Source organism: Clinocottus analis, unplaced genomic scaffold (genome assembly GCF_023055335.1).
Source record: "Clinocottus analis isolate CAN_PGR_092001 unplaced genomic scaffold, fCliAna1.0.p SCAF_2, whole genome shotgun sequence".
NCBI classification, from domain to species: Eukaryota; Metazoa; Chordata; class Actinopteri; order Perciformes; family Cottidae; genus Clinocottus; species Clinocottus analis.
In genome coordinates this window covers 4,764,421-4,786,542 of record NW_027175931.1, presented here as the reverse complement: position 1 = coordinate 4,786,542, position 22,122 = coordinate 4,764,421, and the positions used below count along the sequence as shown (strand labels likewise).

Genomic DNA, 22,122 nt, shown 5'->3' with positions numbered 1-22,122 from the left:
CGACTGGAAAGATTGTTGCCCTTTTCCTTTGAGATGTTAACTCTAGCGATTACACATTCCTCTGTTCAACGCTCCAGAAGACTATCAACGCAGCTCGGATGGTACTCGACACACACACACAAATACCCTGTTTCTTATTATTTATTGAAAAATCATGGCTTTATTACATAACACACAATTCTGTGTGGAATACAGTGACAAAATGGTGGTTGGCAAGTGAACATGAATGAAGCACCAGAGGAACAATTTAGTGCAGACGTGGAGGCCTAAAATAATGGAATCATGATGAGAGAGAGATCTTTTTTTCTTTAAACATTAAAGATGACAAAAGAAAAGGCCTATGGATTGTAAAGGCCTGTGGATTGTAGTCGAAGCAATAGTGACAAAAACAGGGTGTTAAGAAAACTTACTTAATATAAGCGTGTTGTCTGCCGTTTCTTCATGGAGATCTTAAATGAAGCTAATGTTTGGACATCGTTCAATGCAAGGGGCTCGTAAGGCTGAGGCCTAATGTCCACACACAGAAGGTTGAGTGCGTCCTGACACAGTAAGCTCAGGTGCTCAGTCCACAGGTCGCCTACTGGATTGTGCTCATGAGGTAAAGGTCCCACCGAAAAAAAATACACACAGTCTCCTGCCACCGTTTCAGAAATAACCAAAACTATAATCATCACAATTCACAGCGCTAACATTATAGCTCGTCGCGCATCTTGTCTCCTTTTGGTTTGACCACTCTGCCGATGTACAGGATGGAATTGGTCTTGTTGTCCTTCACCAGGAAGATGAAGGGGTGATCCGCGTAGAAAAGTTTGGGGTTAGTCAGCTTGCCGGAGCCGAAGATGCTGGTGTCGAACGGGTTCCCCGCCACGTCCAGCTCCAGGGCCGACGCGTGGAAGACGTTCGACAGGTACAGGTCCTTCTTCCCGGAGATGTTGGACAAGTCAGCCTTGGATTTGTCCACGGCCTCGGTCAGGCCGAGCTCAGCCAGATGTTTCTAGAAAAGACGACGACGGGTCAAAGGGCTGTCGGTTGACGTCTGTTGCACTTGACATCTAAATATATAGAAGTGCCAGCAATTACCTGGAGGTTGTGGCTGACTTCCAATGCAATTTTGGGGAGGGAAATGGCCACCGGACGGCTCTCCATCTTGCTGACCCAGGTGTCCACCTGCTTCCTGGTCAGGAGCTTCTCCAGGCGTTCCAGGTGCTCCAGGTGGTAGGGCATGATCAGGATCATAGAGGCCTGCTTCTGGCCCAGAGGCATGTTCAGCACATAGATACGGTTCTCTGTGTCATCGTGGAAGTCATACAGACCTGCGGGGAGACAGACGGATCAGCTATCCCGCCTTGGTTGCGTTATTGTTGGCGACGTCGTGAGGAATGAACAGAAGCAGAGACGTTTCAGAAACTCACCCGTACGATGCATCATGGGAACCTCGATGTTAAAAGAGCGGGTAACCAGGAAAATACGGTTGTCCACCATTTTATCGTTGAACGTCTCATCCCAGTGAGCTGTGGGACAACAAAAAAACAACCTGGGTTAGACATGCGCTCAATCCTTTGACATCTCCACGCGTGTCAGGTATGAACAGAAGACACTGTCGATACTCACGCTTGAAGAACATGGCGTTGACAATCATGGCTCCATCTGGGTTCTGCACGTCCTTGGTGATCTCCGGCAGCTTGCCGTCTGTGGACTTGGCGGCCCACTCGTTGATGGAGTTCACCGCGCTCCTCTTGTCTCGGAAGTTTATTTTGGAGTGGTCGTAGTTGTAGTGCTTCTTGCTGCTTTTCACAAAATCCTCGGCAAAGGTGACGGAGCTGGGGCCGTAGAGGCGGTTGTTGATCTTCCAGGTGGTGTTGCGTGTCTTGGCGTCGCTCACCTGGGATGAGGCAACGTATAAACGGTGGCAATGGAGAAATACGTTGAAGTTCGGAGGGTGTAGTTTGAGGCTGGGTGCTCTTATTGCAATAAAGTCTCATCGTATACAGTATTTCATCTCGTTCCACGTACCTCAGAGAGCAGCTCGGACAGGCCTGCGTGCAGATGCTCGTCCTTCAGTTTGTCCACGCTGAGGACGGTTTTGACCTGGGAGGCGGTGGAGGCCTTGCCCCCGAGAGCCACCATGCCCAGAGAGGAGGCCACCACCACGGGAGAGATGAGGATGTTCACCGTGTCTTTCTCCTTCGCCATGTTGTGGTAGAGCCTGAATCAAAATCACAGGGAGGATTATTTGCATGTGTTTCTAACCGAGATCGCTTAAGCCAGTGGTTCTTAAACTGTGGGGCGCGACCCTCTAGTGGGGCGCGGAGGTATTACAGGTGGGGTACAGGGGGAGATGAAGATTCTTAACTTTTTTAATTTGTTTTATAAAAATCCTTTGTTAATCCCACAGTGGAGGAATTATTGTCTGCATTTTAACATCCTCAGTTATTAAGGAGCTTTGTGCTGCTGTGAAGCTCTGGGGCTTCAGTGTCTTGCTCAAGGACACTTCAACCTGAAACTATGGGGAGAAAACAGGGGTCCAACCGGCTTCTTTGGTAATCTTTTTTTGCCAAATACAAGTTATTTATTGCACATATATAACTTTACTTGCATTGTTTTAACAAAGTGATTAAATGTCTGATGGAGCAATCTGGTTTACTTGAAAAGGGATTTAAATTTTCTTTATTCTATTAATTAAAAAAACACGGATGGAGGAGTCACAAAAAGTTGGACCATTTTGTTCCAATGTTGTTGTGGCCAGAACATTGTGCTTCCTCCAAAGTGGAGCGTGACAGAAAAAGTTTGCTTAAGCAAAGAGTCCACTGTTATAATATACACATAAAAATCCCAGCAATGTCGGGATGTCAGACCTGAAGGCCAGGTTGGCGCTGTTGTCAGCCAGCGTGGTGACGTGGCTGCTTAGCTTCTTTTCCTCTGCAGAGGTCACCAGGACCAGCAGACAAAAAGCTACAATGTTCGTCATCCACATCCTGTTTGTCTCCGAAAACAGCTGCAGGGGCCTGTGCAGAAGGATCAAAAGACAAGAGACAGGGTTAACACCTCTTAACCAAGGGCCGGTTTCCTAAAATCTAATTCATGTGTATTGAGGGTGAGGTTGGAGGCGCACGTCAGAATATTGAGAACAGCTTCCATTTCATGGAATAAATATATATCAGAAACAAAATAACAGGACGCAGACTGTGTTTGTGGGCAGCTGTTGGTTAATTTAACAGGACAGGATTGGCTCAGCCCACACAGAAGCTTGGGAACGCCTCCAGTTTCAGGCAGACATGTTCCTTGCCACGTCGGCAGCAGCTGAGGTTTAGCTGTACAGCTCGGCCTCCACACTGAAATATGATGCCTCTCTGTTCACCGCACTCATTGTCAAGGACCGTTAACTGTTGCACGTCTGCTCTTGGACGACGTTAAAGACTTCATCTTGAGCCAGAACAAGTCAGGATACTTTTACTTGTGCTCTGAAACAGCCAACTTTTGTCTGAGAGACGACTGTGTGTGCCTGCAAGTTAGAGCTAGTTTGTCCCATAACTGTCAAACCACAGGCAAAATGCAAAAGGGCTGAAATGAACCCACTACAGCGGCATCTCTAAACCCTCCTCCACCATTCTGATTTAGGGTTTTGTCTGCATCGCTGTATTTGTATGTTTGTGATACAGCAGAAAATTATTTTTGCATCATGTTCGGATACCTTGAGAAGTTTTGATCTCTGCAATTTTCATTCTGAAAGACAAGAAGTTTATGAAAATAATCTCCACAGGCAGGGAAACATTATACAGGCTCTGATGGAGACGTATTCTGTGGTGCATAATATATCAATTTGATATCCTAGTTTACAAGCTTCACACTAAAACATTTATGTTTGGGTTATTATACAAGTTAGTCATCCCTCCATCACGATCAGAGACATAGAGGTTTTTCATGTGTTTGTGACTCAGAAAAAACAGTCGACTGTGCCTCAAATAAACACCAGCAACTTCAAAAGGACATTTTAAAACCTTTCTTTATAAAAAAAATAAAGCCAGAATGGGTGCATGTTGAGTTTGCTTCTGATTGCACTCGATGCATTGAGATAGTGTGCAAATAAGTCACATGCAAGAGGCAAACATCTGTATCATGCTGCGATGAATTGAATGAAGACTGAAGATTTATTCTGTTTTTCACAAAAAAAAAATAAACTCTAATATTCTGTGTGCATGTAAAACAGCCAGGGAGATAGAAGAGATTTGAAGAGAACGGGTTAAAAAGGCTAAAGAAAAAAATAACAAAAAGTTGCAACGAAAACTCTGAATGGTGAAAACAAAGCGCCCCATTCACCCTCCGCATTCCTCCCTGGAAATAAAGATGCTTATCTTCCAATCCTTACCTGGCAACAGATTCGCAGGGCTTCTCTTCTGAGTTGAGTCTAGTGGATAGCGTGGCAGTAAGACGCTCTCCTGCTCTTTATACCCTGAGCGAGAACTTTCTAGAAGGGGGGAATGGGATATTCAAATGAGGGTGTATGTCTTTCCTCAGGAAGCTGGGATCTGGGACGTCCCCCCGTTGAAACCACAGGCTGGAATGAGAGGGGTCGGCCGAGGTTGCCTCCTCAGCACTGGTCTGGGCTCAGTTTTGAAACTTTGCTTCCTGCGTCGGCAGATAGAAACTTAGACAATATCTGATTCTGGGTCAGTCCTGCCTCTAACCCGAACTACTCCTGATCTTATAGGTACTAAAGCTGCTAGCTGACTCAATCTCCAACACTGGTTTCATCATATGTAAAAGATGTGTTTTACTTTTGACTGAATGATTATTTAACATGAAAAACATGTGAACACTGGTTTTGCAGTTAATTTGAGCGCATGAGCCTCTTTGAGGCACGACTCTCCTGAAAGCAGCATCAGTGAATGAGCACATTGTTTCCAAATGTCCACAATTATACATTTTGTTCGTGTCAAACTACAAATGGAAACGTCCAGAACTTTGAAAAGCTTCACTTGGTGGTTATTCTACAGCCCTGCCCCCACCTCCACAGCACCAACATCTGTCCAACTCAGCAGCCGATAGCAGGGTGGTGCAAAGGCGGGGGTTTTAAGGAGAACAGTCGTAAAAACTGCAGTGTCCCGACCGGAACAAACACAACAGAATAACTTACAAATGCTTGTGAAAACCTGTTCAGCCACACGCAGCGGATTTATAGTAATGTCTGCATTATCATAAAGTTGAACAATGGGCCATAACCATGCCATTTATCCCTGTGTGATCTGTGAAAAGAATCTCAATGACAAATCTTCTCCAATCCTGTCCACTATAGTCGGACAGATCAAGTCATTCGATAGATAAGTGATCGCTTGCATAAATATTGACTATTTTTCAAACCAGATGAATTCAATCCATCTCTTAATCCCGAGCTCCTTCTTTTTTTTCGCAGCCCTGGGCAAATTGCCCTGCCATGCCGACTGATAAGTGGGTTGTATCCTTTTTTTGGGACTTGTCGAGGCAAGCAAGAAGGTTCTAGGAATGTATGAGGTTTTCACAAAGAAAAAGAAAAAAGTCTGCCAAGTCCTACCTTCACAACTCTCATTATTCACATTTTAGGGACATTGAACAAACTCCACATGTCCCATGTTAAAGGTTTGACACGAGAGCAGGCCTGCAGCCCCTCTCCTCCCTTCAGGGGAGGTTTGTCAATCTGAAGATGCCTCTTAATCAGCAGTTTACTCTGAAATTCCTCAGCAGCGTGTGCAGAGTAAAGGTAACTTCTGTGTCAAACAAGTCTGGTCAAATCTTCTCATGCACACGTTCCATCGTATAATAGAAATCCTTTTCGTGGTTTTCCCTTGAGTCAAAAAAGGCCTGGAAGAGGCCAAGCCATTAAAGCGGTAAGAAAAGATGCTCAAGGGGGCAGAACATTTAAAAAATTACATTAAAAAAAAAAAAGATAATTAACTCATTTTGTAGAAGTGCACAATCTCAAAGCAGACTAATGAGAACACTGAGTGATGCAATGTTTCACCATCAATCAAGACAGTCAGGAGACTTTTAATGAGAGCCAGTAAAGTCATGAACCCAGAGCCGGATTAACAGACCTCAGATTAATTGCTGTTTGAGGACAGTAGCCCACTCAACTTTGTAACTTTGTTACAACAACTTCAGCAACGGTCTTTTTACCAGCTGCACCCTCAGCTACGGCGCTCTGAGTGCTGCTTAAAGAGAATTGATCGAAAAGGTTTTGTGCTTGTTGGCTTTCTTTTGTTATCCATTTGGATTTCCTTCAAACAAAAAGACTAACAGGATTTTGGAAGCCTGTCGCAACTGTTTATTCTGCTTATCTGCACCGATCCGTGTTTAGTTTCCTTACAATATACTTTCCAGATGGGCTGTAATATTGTTGTTTACTCATTTCAAGGCCTCAACATCAGGACACAGTTTGAATTATGATCAAACCAAATGTATCGAGGGTAGGGAGGAAATGTTTTCTTATCATTGAAGGTTTCCAAAAGACCAAACCAGTTTTCCAGATTATATATGTTATACATGTGTGGTTGTATTGCTTGTATTCCTGCCATCCTGTCACAAACTGCTGCGACCTCGCCTCCGCACCGAGGAAACGTCGGACACAGAGACTCCGCTGGAGGAAGCAGAGCACAGCTGCAGAGAGGACCATGACGCAACACCCGGGAACAGTTTCTTTGCTGCATGATGTAACTTTCTGAAGTTTTGTGTCTATGAGCGCAGAAAGCTGCAGATGCAGTTTAATATCTGTCAATGTAATCTGTAGGCTGAAGCGAGAATAAACCAGACAGGCTTCTTTAAGACATGAACTGTGTTGTAACTGCTGCTTTACAAGGAGTATTGTCTTTGAACACTGCTACATAGAACAGTTCCTGCTCAATAAAAACAAGATTGTACACTCCTTGATAAGACAATTTATGGAGACTTATTATCATAAAAATGTCTGTATTATGTCACTAAACAGTTCATCTTTAAGTTAATTCATGATATTTTTTGGGGTCCATTTATTATTACATCATATTATTAGCATAGCCTATAGCTAAATCTTTATGACATTAAAAAAAAAAAATTTTCGGAATTGCAGAGACTTTGCAGAGTCTTTACAGTCTATATTGGATCCAGCTTCATGACGTCAAGGCAGCAGCACTGAGGTGAATCTGTCTAAAGGTTGTAATGCTGACCGAACATGCCCCCTGGTGGGAAAAAGTTTTGAAACTTCCTCCAAAGTTATCTCAGTCTTCTTTGTGGTAATTAAGGTCTATATTAAGGTTATATTCAGGTTTGGATTCTTCTTGTAGGCTTGAGATGATTTAAATTTAACTTTGTTTGATGAACTTTTGTTTTATCTTCCACTATGTGCTTGAAAAAAAAATAGCAAAAAGAAGATTTGTTTGCACAGAAAGTAAAGACAAAGCCGTCGGCTCTTGAGTTATGCATCCTGAATGTCGAAGGAATTACAAGAACCAGTGGAAATAATCTCAAATCATTTTTGCAGGAACTTATTATACATATTATATTTACTACTACGTTGCATTGTGGACAGACAGCCACTAGATGGGGTGCAAAGAAAACCAAATAAAGTATCTGTTGATATTCAATAAAAGGGTTATAGTCACAGTGACTTCCACTTTCTGTTGACGCACGACAACACAGGTCTCTGTTTTTATATGTCCAGTGTGTCAAAACTAAAAAGATTTTTAATCAAAACTAAATCAGCATTAGTCTCCGTCTTCTACCATGTGGGATTAATAGATAGATAATAACTTTATTGATCCCTAAAGGGAAATTCAGGACATTTGTCACATAGAACAAAGTGTTTCAGATCAAAGTAATCAATTTAATGCTGACTCCCCACAGAGATCTGTAGAGTATTATATTACGCTGCCGTTCCAGTGCAGCGAGGCCTCTGAATAATTTGACTCTCGCCGTGAAATTCCAGCATACCTTCAACATCATAACAAGCGAATTGAATTGGCATTCGTCAGTGTCTGTGTTGGTATTCTCATTATTTCGTCTGTGCCCTTTTTAGTCAGTAGCAGTCACGAAACCCTCCGCCCTGCTGGAACACCACCTGCTGAGGAGACCCCTACCTGCCGCCCCACCCTTCCTGCCTGTGTATTCTGGGTGGCATTTTAAAAATGGGTGGAGATCATAACAAAGTGCAGCAGCTGGAGCTGTTGGCTAACGCCTGCCTGTGGAGAGAGGAGCAGGAAGGCCCCGGTCTGCCACATCAAACGAGGGGATATGCCACACAGGAAATCATCCTGAGAGGAACATTTCCCTCGTTTCCCCACCTGTAGAGATGCTCTTAGAGGGACAATGTCGATGTGTGTGTATGTCGCTTTGAGTGGTTGCAGAGAAGTGAGTTGATACAATCTCAACATCTTGTCACTTGCTTTTAAGTTATGCTAAATGCTAAGAATATTCATGCAGCAGGTCTCAAAATAGATACATGCGCATGCACACGAACATACAAACTCTTCATTTTCATCAATATGATGCTGATGTGCTTGGCAACATCACTGCGCTGCGTGTTTCCTTGGTGATGATGCTGATGCTCCTGTTAAACCCCAACTCCTCCTCAACTTGACACATAAATAGAAATCTTAATAACGGGCAGTTCAGATGCAACTGATCTGAAGAGGGTTGAGCACTTCAAACGCCGCATCTGTATCTGCTGATGAGTCATTGCACACACCAGAGAGACCCGCTGACTCCCTGTCATTGTGTAGGACCTGATGACATGAGAATAACAGGACTGTATTTAATAAACAGCTAACTAAACATATCACCATGAACAATATGTAATAAGTGAAAAACACTCTTGGTTCTCGACTTTTGAATAAATATCTCCAGAAAAATCAGTCCATCTAATCAACGTTATTGGACAGAACAGCCTTGTCTGGATGGTTAAATAGACATTAATATGTAGATGAATGTAGTTTTTGATATCAGTGTTGATAACACAACCAACATATTTTGTAGGGAAGACAGATTATACTTGATTCATTTTACTGAAAACCATACGATACCATAGAGGTTGACATCTGACATCCACCAGCACCGTGGCAGCATGAGTGGCACTGTAATATGCAGCTGACAGGACAAATACTATGTGTCACAGTGTGTCCACGTCGGCACTCCTAAGATTACATGCTGTCTCTGAATATGACTTCAGATGGTGTTCTTTTGACCAAAATCAATACATTTGTTTTGTTGGATGAGTCATTTGGTACGTGTCAATGATCAAAGGTGAGAAAGTCTGAACCTGGAAAACACAAAATGGGCAATCTGACAAAAAAAGTTTTCATTTTCAGATCGCATAAATAGATGAGAAAACAGAAGTAATTAGAACAGGATTGGTTTGATATAAATAAACCATGCTGTTTTTTTTTAAACACACCTTCCCAGCATATGCTGTTCATGACCTTTAATCCTTTTCCCGTGTCAACAAGCACGACTGCATTTTCTTTATTATCTCTCATTATCAGCAAAGTGAAGCTTATTGGGTTTGCTTTATGATAATAAACATATTGATAAAAAAAAGTCTTTTAAAGCTCATGTTCATGTTGCAATTGTATTTACACAATGTGACGTTCAAGTTACGTCGGAATTTTTGCTTACAAAACGACCGACCAACACAGGACGTCGATATAATGATACCTTTAGTGGTCCATTCGGCGTGGATTTTATATTTCTCGCCAAGGGATTTAGCGCTGACAGTAAGTTAACACAATTACACTCAAGACCATGGGAACGCAATTTAATTAATCTCAATGTTGGTAATTCCAATAAATTAAACGGTCGCCTTAAGGCGTCGCAACGGGACAGTAAATCGGGACAACGGTTACTTTCAGTGTGCCCTGAAAGTCAGCTCGGTGAAGCTCTTCCACTGTACTGGAGGACTGGAGATAAAAACACACACACGCACACTCCTCCCACCATCCAGACCGTTGAATTACCCTGCCGGTGCGTGTGTGTGTGTGTGAGAGAGAGTGTGTCGCTGCTCACACAGAGAGAGAGAGAGGCACGCTTTAACTACAGAGAGGAGCGAGCAGCACACAGGACGGAGTAACTGACGATATGAAACGGGACTTCTTTTAGCGGACGTTCGACCGAAACCTCCGCCGCCCTGCGCACACACCCGGCTTTTATTCTTCTTTCTTTCTCCTTCGTTTTCGGTGTAAAACTTCGGCGCTGTCAGCATTTAGCGTCGCCGACCATCCACCTCTTCTCGCACGTTTACTTTCGACACCGGAGTTGTCCCCGTTTGACTCCCGGGAGGAGGAGGCTCATCACCGGGGCAGGAAGCGAGAGAATAGCTCCCCCCCCAACACCAACTTCACCGTGTGCCGCGGAGCTACCTCTGAAATCAAAGGGACGTGATAAGGTCAGCAGCCCCGCAGGCAGGTGAGTGAGTGATGCGGTTTGTTTGAGGTGCTTATCACGTTTACCTGTCAGGGAGTTTTCTCGCAACATTTCTAAACTGTTTTTGCCCTTCTTCTTTCTCCACATGTTAGCAGTTGCATACCTTCATTAATGTCAAAATATATTTTCTAAATTAGAGTTTTCCCCCTGGAACTAAGACTGCTGGAACGCGCCTATACGGTCAAATCCAAAATACTACCCCTCTCACGTTTTGCGCGTTTCATATTTAGAGCTTGGGTTTTCGGCATCCTCACTTGTATGCCCATTGAGTGTATTCATTAGAAGCATGTGTTTTTAGCCATCAGAGGCTTTGAGGCTCAGTATTTCTCCCACTGTATTTCTCATGTGCGCCGAAAGACACGAGTCACGCCCATGATGTCCCACAAAAGTCAGGGTTAGGGAAACCATGGATCGATCCCCACTCCTGAGTTGCCCATCGTCATTTTGTCCATCACAAATGAATGACTAAATGCATCATGCAAGTCATTCAAATCAATTCAATTTATTTTGTCTAGTCCAAAATCACAAATTTACAAATTTGGTGTTACAATCTGTGCATATGACATCCTCTGTCCCGGGACCTCACAGTACTGTAAAGTCACAAAGGTTGAATGTAGCGTGGATTCTCTCATACGTATCCTTTTGTGTTTACTCTCGCCAAATGAATTGCATAATAATTGCATTCAATTTCCCTTTAGAAGATGAAGGATTGTCATTTGGGTGTTTCCCGATATATGTTGCTATTCCATGAAAGGTTGCACAATGTCTCGTGCTGCACATCTATGTGGTGTAGCACTTCATAAGAGAGAGTGTAATCTAGTGAATTCAATCGGAGAGTATCCGTTTGGTGCCTCGTCTCTGACAGATCCTGACACTTTCCCATCTGTCACTACTCCACCTCCAGGGAAAACAGCTAGCCTAACACTGGAGTGTTTTTGTAAGGCTTCCAGTTGACAGACCCCATATATTTGCATCCTCTCAGCATGTCAAACAATACAGATTACAACCTCTTCGGTTTCAATGGACTGATCACTCGGGAAAAGCTGTGGCTTTGAAAGGTGCAAATTTGTTTCTTTTTCGTTTTTCTTTTTTACAATGTCTATGAATGGATGGAAGTGCTTTGGAGTGAAGCGTGCTGAGTGCTTTGGGTTTAAACTTCTTTTTTGCTTGTAGTGCAGAACTGAACATGTTTCTGCAAGCGGGGCTCCTGTCCTGAGGGGAAGCAGCACCAAATGTTGTTAAATCATGACATTGTATCTTGTATTGAATGCCACGTAAGAAAATAAACACTTGACATTCAGATCACTCCAGTAACAGCAGTGAGACAAAAAATGATGCAGAATGTTGACATTTTGAGGTTGGCTGGAAAAGCAGTGACATGACGTTCTTGGTTACAATTCTCCAGTTCTTCAAATTTGCTTGAATTAGAGTGGGATTAGCAAAAACAAAGTACAGCAAGGCTGAAAGGACTGAGGCGTCTTTCGAAAGTGCTTTAAATATTCCCCGAGAAATGTTATTTTAGGAGAATAACTGGAGAATAGAGGGAGATGTGATAGGTCAGAACGGGGAGGAATGCAGAGTGCTGTGTTCACAGCAGTAATCCACTTACTGGTCACCGACTCTTTGACACACAGTTTAGTGGAGCTTTTAATACATTTCTTCTTTATCTAGCATTTCTTGCATGTTGCTGCTGATTGTAAAGCAGCTGTGCTGCTGATTTAGACTTGTAGAGTTGCACTGTGTAGTAGACAGTAGCAGACCCTGGTGTCCATTTGAGAGCGTATTGATTCTGCGTGATTCCAGACATTCTGCTTTGCCCTACTTATATAACTGCCACTGTGTACTTAAATGTGTATGTACTGTATCCTTAAATAGATCTCATAAGAAGAGCAACATAGCCGTCTTGCAATAGATGCAATATCCTGTAGGATGTATTTGTTAGCTTCGTACATAAAAAAAAATAAAACTCATCTGTAGGAGCTGTGCCGAATCATCCAGAGGGAGTGCAAGTCTGACTTGTAAAGAATGACTTGTTATTATTGGCTGCCCTGCAGCAGTGAGGTCAAGTTCAACCCTCTCTGTCTCCCACACACACATGCACTTTCGCCAGTAACGATAATGAACCTCCACCTGAAAGCGTTTGCTATTATTTTGTAGCCCCCCCACAAGAAAAATGTGCTGGTCTGACTGTGATTGGTTGGAAGTTTGTGAGCTATACGAGTGTTGCGGGTCGTCGAGGGAGAGCAATAGAGTCCTCATTCACATGACTGCAGTCCATGCATGATACTGATAGTTTTTCTTACTGCTTTAAATCCTTTTTGGGCTGTCAGGGGAGCAGCTGGCAGCTCCGGGAGACACACCATTTTTAGTTAGTGGTTGAAGCAACTTGAACGCAGCCAACGCAAACCCCGTGGCTGCGGGTCACGGCCGCAGCGCTGGGTCTAACCTGTGTAACTGCAGCGGAAAGTATTCGCTGCTGTGTTGACAATGTGCGGTTGACAAAGCGTTTGCGGTTATTTTAGTACCTTCCTAAAGCACCTTGCTCGAGACACACACACACGTCAGTTGAGTACGTGGTCCTTCAGTGAGGCTCGGGACACATTTGCGTACAAGCTGTGGCCAAATGTGGGCGAGACCGCGTTCAGATCTCAATGCGTTCTCAACACAACTTGGGTGCATTCCACACCTATACTTCGGGCTGTCCACTTGTGAACGGATCCCCCAAGACGCATGTTGATATGCCAGGTGTGAACAGGTCCGGAGCCAACGTCTTTCAGTCCGCAGACAAAGACCATGGTGGGCTCAGGAGTGCTGAGTTTATAGCATTCATAGCTCTACTCGGGCATGTAACTGATACTGTGATGCAGTTACTTTCATGCTGATTGCAGCAGTTCTTGAAACTTTCTTTCTCACCGTACTACAGAGTTGTGAGTCAAACAAAAATACGGGTTTGCTTCTGGTTTGTGGCAGTTCCAGGCAGGCGGCAAAAGTAAAATAGAAATAGAATATTTCCGTTCTGAAGGTTTTGGGGCCCTGCTGTTACCAATCAAGTCCTCTTTGTGTCAAACATGCTTGAAATTGCATAGCAGATACTGTCACTGTGGCCAAGTCCAGCGTTTGAAACGACATTACATCTGTGTGAGGACGCTACCTCAGGGACAAGGGTTTCTGGTATTATTGTCAAATGGGAGCCCGCAATAAAAGTCAACGTACGAAAATGTCTGTTTTCTCTGTTTCTCCTTATTAGTGCAGGTAACATTCCCGAGGATAATTGCTATTATTTAACCCTCGTAGGAACACAGGAGGCTTGGGTTCGCTGTCGTTGCTAGTTTGCAACTTGAGCTCTCTTCAAAGTCCGAGGCTCAGACAAACTGGGAGGAGCAGTTAGTTTTTTGTCAAAGCTGAGGTTCCTCTTTGAAAAGAGGCAAAAATACCTACTTGACTGCATAACAAGTCTGCTTGTTTTTCTTTCATTCTTGGGAATATTCCCACCACTTGAGACCCGCCGCCACAGAGTTCAAACATTGACCAACTGAGAAAATGAGAATGTTGTAAAACGAGAACCAGCCCTTTTATAGTTTTCCATATCGTCAGTGCCCCCCCCCACCCCCCTCCCTTTTTTTTATGTGAGAAGTGTTTCAGGTTATTTTCTAATCCTCATAACTGTCGAAGGCAAGTTGTTTATTCAGGTTCAGACTTGTACGGTTCTTGTATTGCCAATTATATAGTTTTGTTGCTTTTGTGTAATGATCCCTGTAATGGACTCAAAGAAGCCAAATGTTTATCCAGGGAGAAAGCTCAGTTTCCCTCTCAGAAAGCCAAGTTATACCGGCATGGCACCTGCTCGTCTGGCCCTGCCTCCGGGGCTCAGACAGACAGCAGTCGGAGTATAGAGGACAGAACTCGGTGTGATGTCAACACACAGATGGTGGCGGCGAGCCCCCATGTAGACATACAGATGGCACCTTGATACAACATACGCACCCGTCCACCCACAACAGTCGGCCTGGGGAGGCCGCAGCGAACCGGGCCTATGGAGTTGTCCATTTGCCACACGCAGTACAACAATGGTTCCCACCGTGTCTCTGCATGCCACGGATGTCTTTGTCAGCTGATTTGTTTTCCAGGCCACAGTATCAGCACTACAGTATCACCTATGATTAGGAACCAACCCCAGAATACTTTCTCTCAACCCTGACAAGGAGGCAAGCTCGAAGGGGTCCAGACATTCTGCCTCAGCTATGTATTTCTTTAATCCTCACAGCAGACACGCAGGTAAAAAAAAATGAGGTCATAGCAAATGAATTTAGGAAGCGTTGCTCCAGGTTGAAACGTTGACACGTTGAAAGTGTTTGATACAGTTTCTGTCCAGCAAGCATCACAATCTCATGCCACGAAGTGGAAAGGTACGGTGCCTGATTTTCTATGACCACCGTAACTTCGCAGTCCAAAGAAAGAATCACTTCAATCACCTTCGAATCTGACTGCTCTCTGCCCCCATGAAACGTGATTACACACCACCACCGTTGAAAGAAAGCAATTCGAAGCTACGGATTGCTACAGGGATTTTTGACTGTTCAGGGGCCCAGCAACCCCCCTCTCTTTTGACTGGCATTTTATGGCAAAAGCAGCTGTGAAAGCAGAAACATTTGTCGAATAAAATACTCGAGGTTCAACTATATGGGGGGAACTGTAAAAAAATACAATAAAAAAAGGTATTTGGAGCCTTGGTTGAAAAGCATTTGAAGTAGGCTGGAGAGCTCTGACAAGTGTTGTAACGGACCGTGTATCTGATGCCGTCCCACTCTTTCACACAAAATGCATTTGTAGATTTGTAAAATTGACTGTTTTTCACCAAATTCATGCTCCTTTTCTTTTCAAACTGTTTTCCGACATCACCAATGAAATGCGTGGCTAGCCGGGACAGGCTGTTATTGTAGATTAAAGCTGCTAATATCGCTGGCGAGATGAGCGTGGACGCTTAGAGGGAAGGAACATCAAATCCAGATGAGAGCTTGACAATAAAGCTGTTAGAAAATACATTTCTTCATATAAGGATTGAATAAAGGATACAGATTAGGTGGGTATAACAGCATTACACTCAAGTTGGTTTGGCAATATAGGGAAAAGGTCCATTTTTACTTCTCCCAGAACACCATTTATGTCCCTGCCCTTTCAACCGGGCTGTCTTTCTTTTCTTAACATGCATAGTGTCTTTGTAGAAACAGAAATGTACATGCAGCCACTTTACCACCGCATCAATTAGTTTAGCTGCAAGGTTATCAGCTGTCTGTCTGTGTCCGGGTGAGGGAGTATCAGCATGGATAATATGTGTCAGTTCCACTAGTTATTCACAGCCTGGCACGCTTCTCTGTGGGATTTCTCCTCCAGACGTCCAAATCATTGGTTGTACTAAGGTTGATGAGAAAAATGTGGCACACATGTACATGAAGCCGACAAGAGTCAGTTCCATCCAGTCTTTAAAGGTGATAATTATTCAAACCCACTCGACATCAGCTGCCTAAACGGTAGCACGGTGGATCAGAGGTTTGTCCCCTCACAGCAGGAAGGTGCTTGGTTCAAACCCTGCACAGTTGACTTTTGCATTTCTTTGTGTGTTTTCCTTTACACCTTTTTACCAAAACATGTGTCTGGGTGGTTCCCACACTCCAACACGATTCAGTTGCCTTTGGCCTTGACATCGAATAGATGAAACTTAAACTTAAATTTCCAGCACCTGAAACACCTAAATCAATAATGACCGACCTCTCTATCCACACGGCTCCGGAAATCACCCAATGTGGCTTTATTGTCTTCTGTGTCTACATTGCTTCGTCAGGCACTGTCCCTGCGAAATCAAGTAAAATCACCATGGCCCAGACCCCAAACATGTCTTCTGTTAATGGAGGAGACTTAATACTATAAAGTGAAGCCCACTCTTTAGAGATTATGTTTACCTCCAGATGAACAATGGAAGCAGTATCTCCACATGTCACGTGACCCACTTATATTGCAGGTTGCACACACAGTTAAACTTAGGCTTAGTGTTAACTACGCCCGGTCTCAGCGACGTACGTTCACGTTAACAAATCTCCCGCTGTCTTGCGAACGCGTAGCTGATCCTTTTTTTTTTTATTTGCGGTAACATTATTATAGAGGATAAGCGAAAAAGAAAAGGAAATATCACGGCCATAGAGATACAAAAATGAATTGCTACAAAAACAGGAACTTGATGCGTTGCCTCTCAGTGTTTATGTATTGAAAACTGAAAAGATTCTCTCTCCTGTTCAGAGGCTGCTTGCGTGTGCAGACTTGCATTCCAGCGAGTAGCTGCACTGCGTTGTGGCCGCCACAGCTGATCACGGCCTCTCGTAAAAGTCATTATATATTTATGTGGCGATAGCTTTGTTTGGTGTCTGTCGGCCTTTTTGATTTATGCCAAGACCATAACTGCCCTTTTCCCCTTATTACTTCCTTTTTATTATTTCCTGACAAATGTTTTGGGGGTGTATTCCCTGAAAATCCTATTTCCTGCTTTTTAAACCCAATTTCACTGTTTTTGTTGTTGTTGTTGTTGTTCTCGTTGCTGCCTACGCACACGATATGATACATTTTTGTTTCAAAGATTGTTCCTAGACGCCTGCTCCCGACTCGGCCCGAAGAGTTGCACCTGCTCTTAGCGAGAAGAAGGCTTAAACCTCGAATGTGCAACTTGTGTCACGATCGGGTCTGGCATAAAGCGCCACGGTACGACTGACTTGGACCAAGACCAGACGGTGCAATTGGCCCCCTGATATTGTCTGCCTTTGAAATAAGTGGGTGGATTTCATTTTTTTCTTTTCATCCCAGTAATCTATTTCATTTAAGCTCTAATGGCAAGTGACAGTAATGGCACTTCCTTTTCCTGCTGTCAATGTTCTAATTCGAAGCCACTGATGCTAAATACATTTTTCCGTGGATTATCTCTGACCCATATTTCGTCAGATTGATGAGCTGTCAGTTTGATGAGCAAAGTGTCTGATTATGTTCTTTGACCATACACGTCCCGCCATCTTGGCTAATTCTTTTGCCCGTTATTCTTTGCAAATAAAGTGACGGATTGCGACGGATTCGGTTGCGTTTCCGTGCGTGCGGTCACTTTGAGAAGTATCTCTCCTCCCATAATAATTCCTCTTCCTCAGCTGGCTTCGAGTCACAGTCGCACTGCTCACTGCCTTGTATGGCACAGCCCTGGAGTCTTTTAAACCCGAGGTTTAACGACTTTGATATTGTAAGCTGCTGGGAAGACTGCTCGGCTCAGTTAGCCAGAAGAAAACCCACAATCATTCTCCAGCAGTGACTCGTCGCATGTGCTCCATCACGCTGCCTTGTCCCTTCTGTTGTTTGTATTATTATGGTTGTGATGAAATGGTGCAAGAGAATACATTCACTCAAGATTACTGCTATGGATCTGTTTGTTTCAGCGTTGAAAATCAATAAACGCAAATCATGACCTGTTCAATATCATGAACGCAGGAAAGACATAAACACCCAAGAGCCCGTGTGTGCAAAGCGTTTTGCGATACCTCTCTATCCTCATATGTCAGTGCAGAATGTTCTGGCACCAGCGCCTCTCAACAAGTATGTGTTGAAGACTTGATTCTTCTCGATGTCATGAGCTTGAGAGAGAAACAAGTATTCATGCCGCAGCTCTCGAATGCTTAGAAATGAAGCTACGTTTCCGCTCATGAATATTCTTCAGGGATGTGTCAAGAGACATTCCTAAGGTCACAGCGTTGACTTCAAAGTGCTGTCAAAGACCCGGGGAGCTGTCGCCCTCACATTGCCTCATGTCTTCTCTTAAAAGATGCACTTTACACCACAACTACAGGCCACCTGCTCCTGCCAGCTTACCTGCTGCACCTCCACAAGAGGAAGTAGCAACAAAGGACTTGGTCTCTATCCAAATGTCATGTGTTGAACAATGGAAAGATAATGAATATGAGTCCTTTTTGACTACTTTCTATTCATTCAACTTTTTGTGCCGGTTCCCAGTGGAATATAAAGTGAGCAATGGACATGAATGGACGCTACTAAAATCCAGCACTCCTCAATTTTTTTCAAGCAAAGTGCCCCCTAAACCGATGCACTGACCCCAGACCACGGATATTTAAGAGGTTTTGCCTCACCGAATACACTTTATACTTCATTAAATTCACTTTATACTGACTAATAGCCTGTAGTAACAGAAACACATAGGAACAGAAGTTCAAACATCCAAGGTACAAGCTTTACAGCAGACCTCCCATGGGCATATTATAAAATAAAGAAATTATTCATTACAGCCAATATATTCATTATCACAGCCAGCAGAAAGTTGGCAGGACCAGATGTGTCGCATGCTGGCGGGGCGGCACAGTTGGGCGCAGTTTCATGGGTCTGATGCAAGTTTATTATGCCAAGAAAAATGACTCAAATACCTTCTTGTTTTGCCTCTGATGGATCAGGGTATTCTAATGTTGATTAGCTGCCAATACTGACTTTAATTTGATATTTTCAAGCATAAAAATACAGAAAATATTATGAAGACATTTTCCCAATGCCAGTTAATTCTCAATGTGTTAAATCCAGCTAACTATTTGTAGATGAAGTGTCAACATGAGAAAAATACTAATGCATCAAGTCTTGAAGACCTTGGCAATAGTTTTCCTGTCATCAACTTTTCTAACATCAGAGCAAACGGCTCGTTCGGCAGGATGCACTTAATTCTGCATTGTCAGTGCTTATTGCTTGCTTTTTGCTTACCTGCAGTTAGCTAATCAGTATCCCTCCATTCATCTTCCAATATTGTTTGAGAGCAGGTTGTTAATTATAACATCCCCCTATTTGCAGGTGCACCCTTTGTGGCCCTAAGAAAGTGAAATCAATGGCTCTCACCCACGTGAACCCGTTACTGAAGGGCTTGATGATGTTTTCATCACTATAGAAAATCACCTTTCCTCTTGTGTGTGTGTGTGTGTGTGTGTGTGTGTGTGTGAGAGTGTGAGTGATAGATGTCGCTAACTGGCACAACTGACCGGGCAATTTGAGAGTGGTTTGTGGTGGGACTTAATGTCAGACTCGTGATGAACAGGCGCTGTGGGCTGGAGGCTGTGGCCATTAATTCTTTGCTTTCCACCACACTGACTCATGGGAGTGATTTATATAAGTGTTTGGTCAGGATTATGTCGACAACTTGTGTACAGCTGGTAATAATTTATGGTTGCATTTGAGGTTTGATGGAAACATTCCTCACATTTTTTTAGTTGGGTATTGCAGGCGTGTTCTTCTTTGATTTATCAACAAAACTCCGATTATGTCGCAGCACTTTCATATATTACATGCAGCGCCACCAGTGGTATGCTGCGTGCGCCTGTCCCGTGGTTGCAACTTCATCTGGAAGATCCAGGTAGTTCTCACATGTTTGTGTTACTTTGACAAGTGTTATAAAAGTCTGTTCTTGTCGCGATCTAGAAAGAGTAAACGTTTGTCCAAAAAGTATTACAGCAAAATGTAAAAAAGTTAAAAGAGAAATGAGCAGACGCCGCTAGGTCTGGTGGCGCTTGAAGCAAAACATGCACGATTTTGTTCCTACAAAGTTATTGTTGTAATGTGCTATCCGAGTGTTGTCTTTAAGCGAGCACACTCTACTGACATCGGGATAATACGTATTGTTAGGTAATTTGAGGTTACCTTGGACAAAACATTCTTGGATGTTAACTGATTCACTTGGTGTTTTATTGTTAAATCCTCTGCTCATGAACTTCATGGTGAGTTTGGGGTGTTATTTGAGACTACACATGATGATGGATACAGTTGGATCATTATTTCTCTTCTACAGTAAAAGAAAGCCATGCTTTGAGGGCCTCGGAAGTCATGCAGCGGGAATAATGACATGGTGGACGCAAGCCTATTACTTCAGTTTTTATAGTGCCTGCAACATTATATATATATATATATATATATATATATATATATATATATATATATATATATATATATATATATATATATATATATATATATATTAATCTGTGCTGTGACTGTGGGTTTAACATATGTTCTGCAGTTTAACTTGTATCTCCTCTTGTTCTTGATCCATAGCTCTGCTTTACTTTGCTTTACTTGAACATTTGAGGAAGTTATATGATGCACAGTTTGCACACTCGTACACAAAAATATATTATACTCCTGGCCAGTCAAGACACAGCTCCGGTTTTTTGATTTCCCAGGAAACTCACTGGTTTTGTCACACTGAAAGTTTGATGAAAACAATGAAGCTTCTGCATCTTTCTTCATTTTCTGTGTTGCTCATCTCTGTTTGCAAATCTTCTATTTGTTTGCAGCCTTTCAAGTGAAAAAATGCCCTTTTTTAGATTACTTCATGAGAGATTTCCTTCGGCGATAACTGCAGCTACACAAAACAAAATGCCCGCTTCACATTATTTATTCTAAAACGTTAAACTGTTGCCGGCTGTTACAACAAAATAATGACTGAACCATTGGTCAGTTTATAAAAGCCGGTATGTTTACGGTTCTAAACGCTAGTTTGTTTAGCTTAAACGGAGGAATAGGTCAACAACAGGAACAAACTGGGCCAAGAGTATAACTTGGAAGGCAAAGGATCTTTCATCACGTAATTTTAAATAATGCCAAGGCTCTGTATATTTTCTACAAAGAGACAAATCCACTGTCAGTGCTGAGGCAGCTGTAACAGCTCTGATGTAATGACTCTCTCATTGCTTGTTATAATGGGCTTCATCATCCATGTGTCACTAATTAACTCCCTCACAAGCATCTTTTGATGCCGCCTGGTTTTGCCAAGTCCCCATGGCGCTTCATTACTTAATATCCGTTGCATCTTCTCGAAAAGCAATTCAGATCGTTTGAACCTAACGGCGATCAGGAAAGATTATGTGGAGCGGCAGACTAAAGAGCAGACAAAAAAAAGAGTCTTTCACCGTCATGCAAAAGTGTACTTTATCATGGATATTTGCCTCTTTGTCTGCATGCTCTAAGATTCACTGAAGGACACGGTGATGAATTAAATGTGTGTGTGTTTTAGACTTGAACTGCAGTCATTCAGCTCCAGAACATTTAAGATGACGTCACCGGCATTTCTATTTTGCCATTTCGGGAGGATAATACTGACTGAAGTGCACATTGAAACCGCAGCAGCTAGCTATTGTTCTGCTAACATACAGGGCTCAATAAAATATCAAAAACCGCTGACAATAAACATTACCTCCACACACACACGCACACACAGAAACACACACTCTAGTTGTCTCTCTGACCTTTTTCAAGCTTCGTAACATTGGTACAAATTCAGTCCACTCCCTAAAGTGTTGTTTTGCTCTTGTTATAGAAGCATAATTTGTCTCTTCTTGGTGATTTCATTCATTTTGTTCAGGGGCTTTTCTTTCTTATTCGAGGGTTAGCCTTCCATCCCACAGCCGTCTGCCGCGTGGCCTCTCCCTTAGTTCCCTGGTCAGGAGAAGAAACTGTTTTCTGCTGGGAAACTGCTGAAGCATTTCCTCCCTCGCAGACTGTTTTCCCTTCGTGTGCCTTCGATTGGAGGAAATGAGGCAGCAGAAAAGGGGATGACAACCGCCGTTCGAGGGGGTTTTCACGCAGCCCGCCGTATCTTCTCTTCTCGGCCAGACGACTTGTGACAGACGC

General features: G+C 43.2%; 2 protein-coding genes across 6 annotated transcripts in view; one reads left to right on the top strand and one right to left on the bottom strand.

Annotated features, from left to right (window-relative positions):
• Positions 1–132: 132 nt before the first annotated feature.
• On the bottom strand, positions 133–4,433 carry serpinh1b (serpin peptidase inhibitor, clade H (heat shock protein 47), member 1b). Of its 2 annotated transcripts, XM_068585695.1 has the most exons (8): positions 4,367–4,433; positions 3,692–3,723; positions 2,856–3,005; positions 2,014–2,206; positions 1,612–1,882; positions 1,413–1,511; positions 1,081–1,313; positions 133–994 (listed from the first exon to the last, which is right to left on the bottom strand). In XM_068585695.1, exons 3-8 carry the CDS (start codon positions 2,972–2,974, stop codon positions 692–694), a joined length of 1,218 nt encoding a protein of 405 aa, XP_068441796.1. In that variant the 5' UTR covers positions 2,975–3,005; positions 3,692–3,723; positions 4,367–4,433; the 3' UTR covers positions 133–691. The 2 variants fall into 2 exon arrangements, with proteins under 2 accessions (XP_068441796.1, XP_068441797.1); XM_068585696.1 differs by lacking the exon at positions 3,692–3,723 and having other exon boundaries at positions 4,367–4,403.
• Positions 4,434–9,839: 5,406 nt separating this feature from the next.
• Positions 9,840–22,122, top strand: part of gdpd5b (glycerophosphodiester phosphodiesterase domain containing 5b) — a 39,800-nt gene continuing 27,517 nt past the window's right edge. For 3 of the 4 annotated variants that reach the window (XR_011077935.1, XM_068584979.1, XM_068584977.1), the window contains exon 1: positions 9,840–10,404. The gene's annotated coding sequence lies outside the window, so the exon portion shown is untranslated. The remainder of the gene's footprint in view (positions 10,405–22,122) is intronic. The other variant, XM_068584978.1, reaches the window with a different exon arrangement.

Excerpts from the sequence above, each read along its gene's own strand:
- serpinh1b (XM_068585695.1), bottom strand. The coding sequence starts at position 2,974 with ATGTGGATGACGAACATTGTAGCTTTTTGTCTGCTGGTCCTGGTGACC. Across the intron at positions 2,207-2,855 it reads AGCGCCAACCTGGCCTTCAG|GCTCTACCACAACATGGCGA; the intron begins GTCTGACATCCC and ends ATTTTGATTCAG. Across the intron at positions 995-1,080 it reads AAGTCAGCCACAACCTCCAG|AAACATCTGGCTGAGCTCGG; the intron begins GTAATTGCTGGC and ends CGTCTTTTCTAG.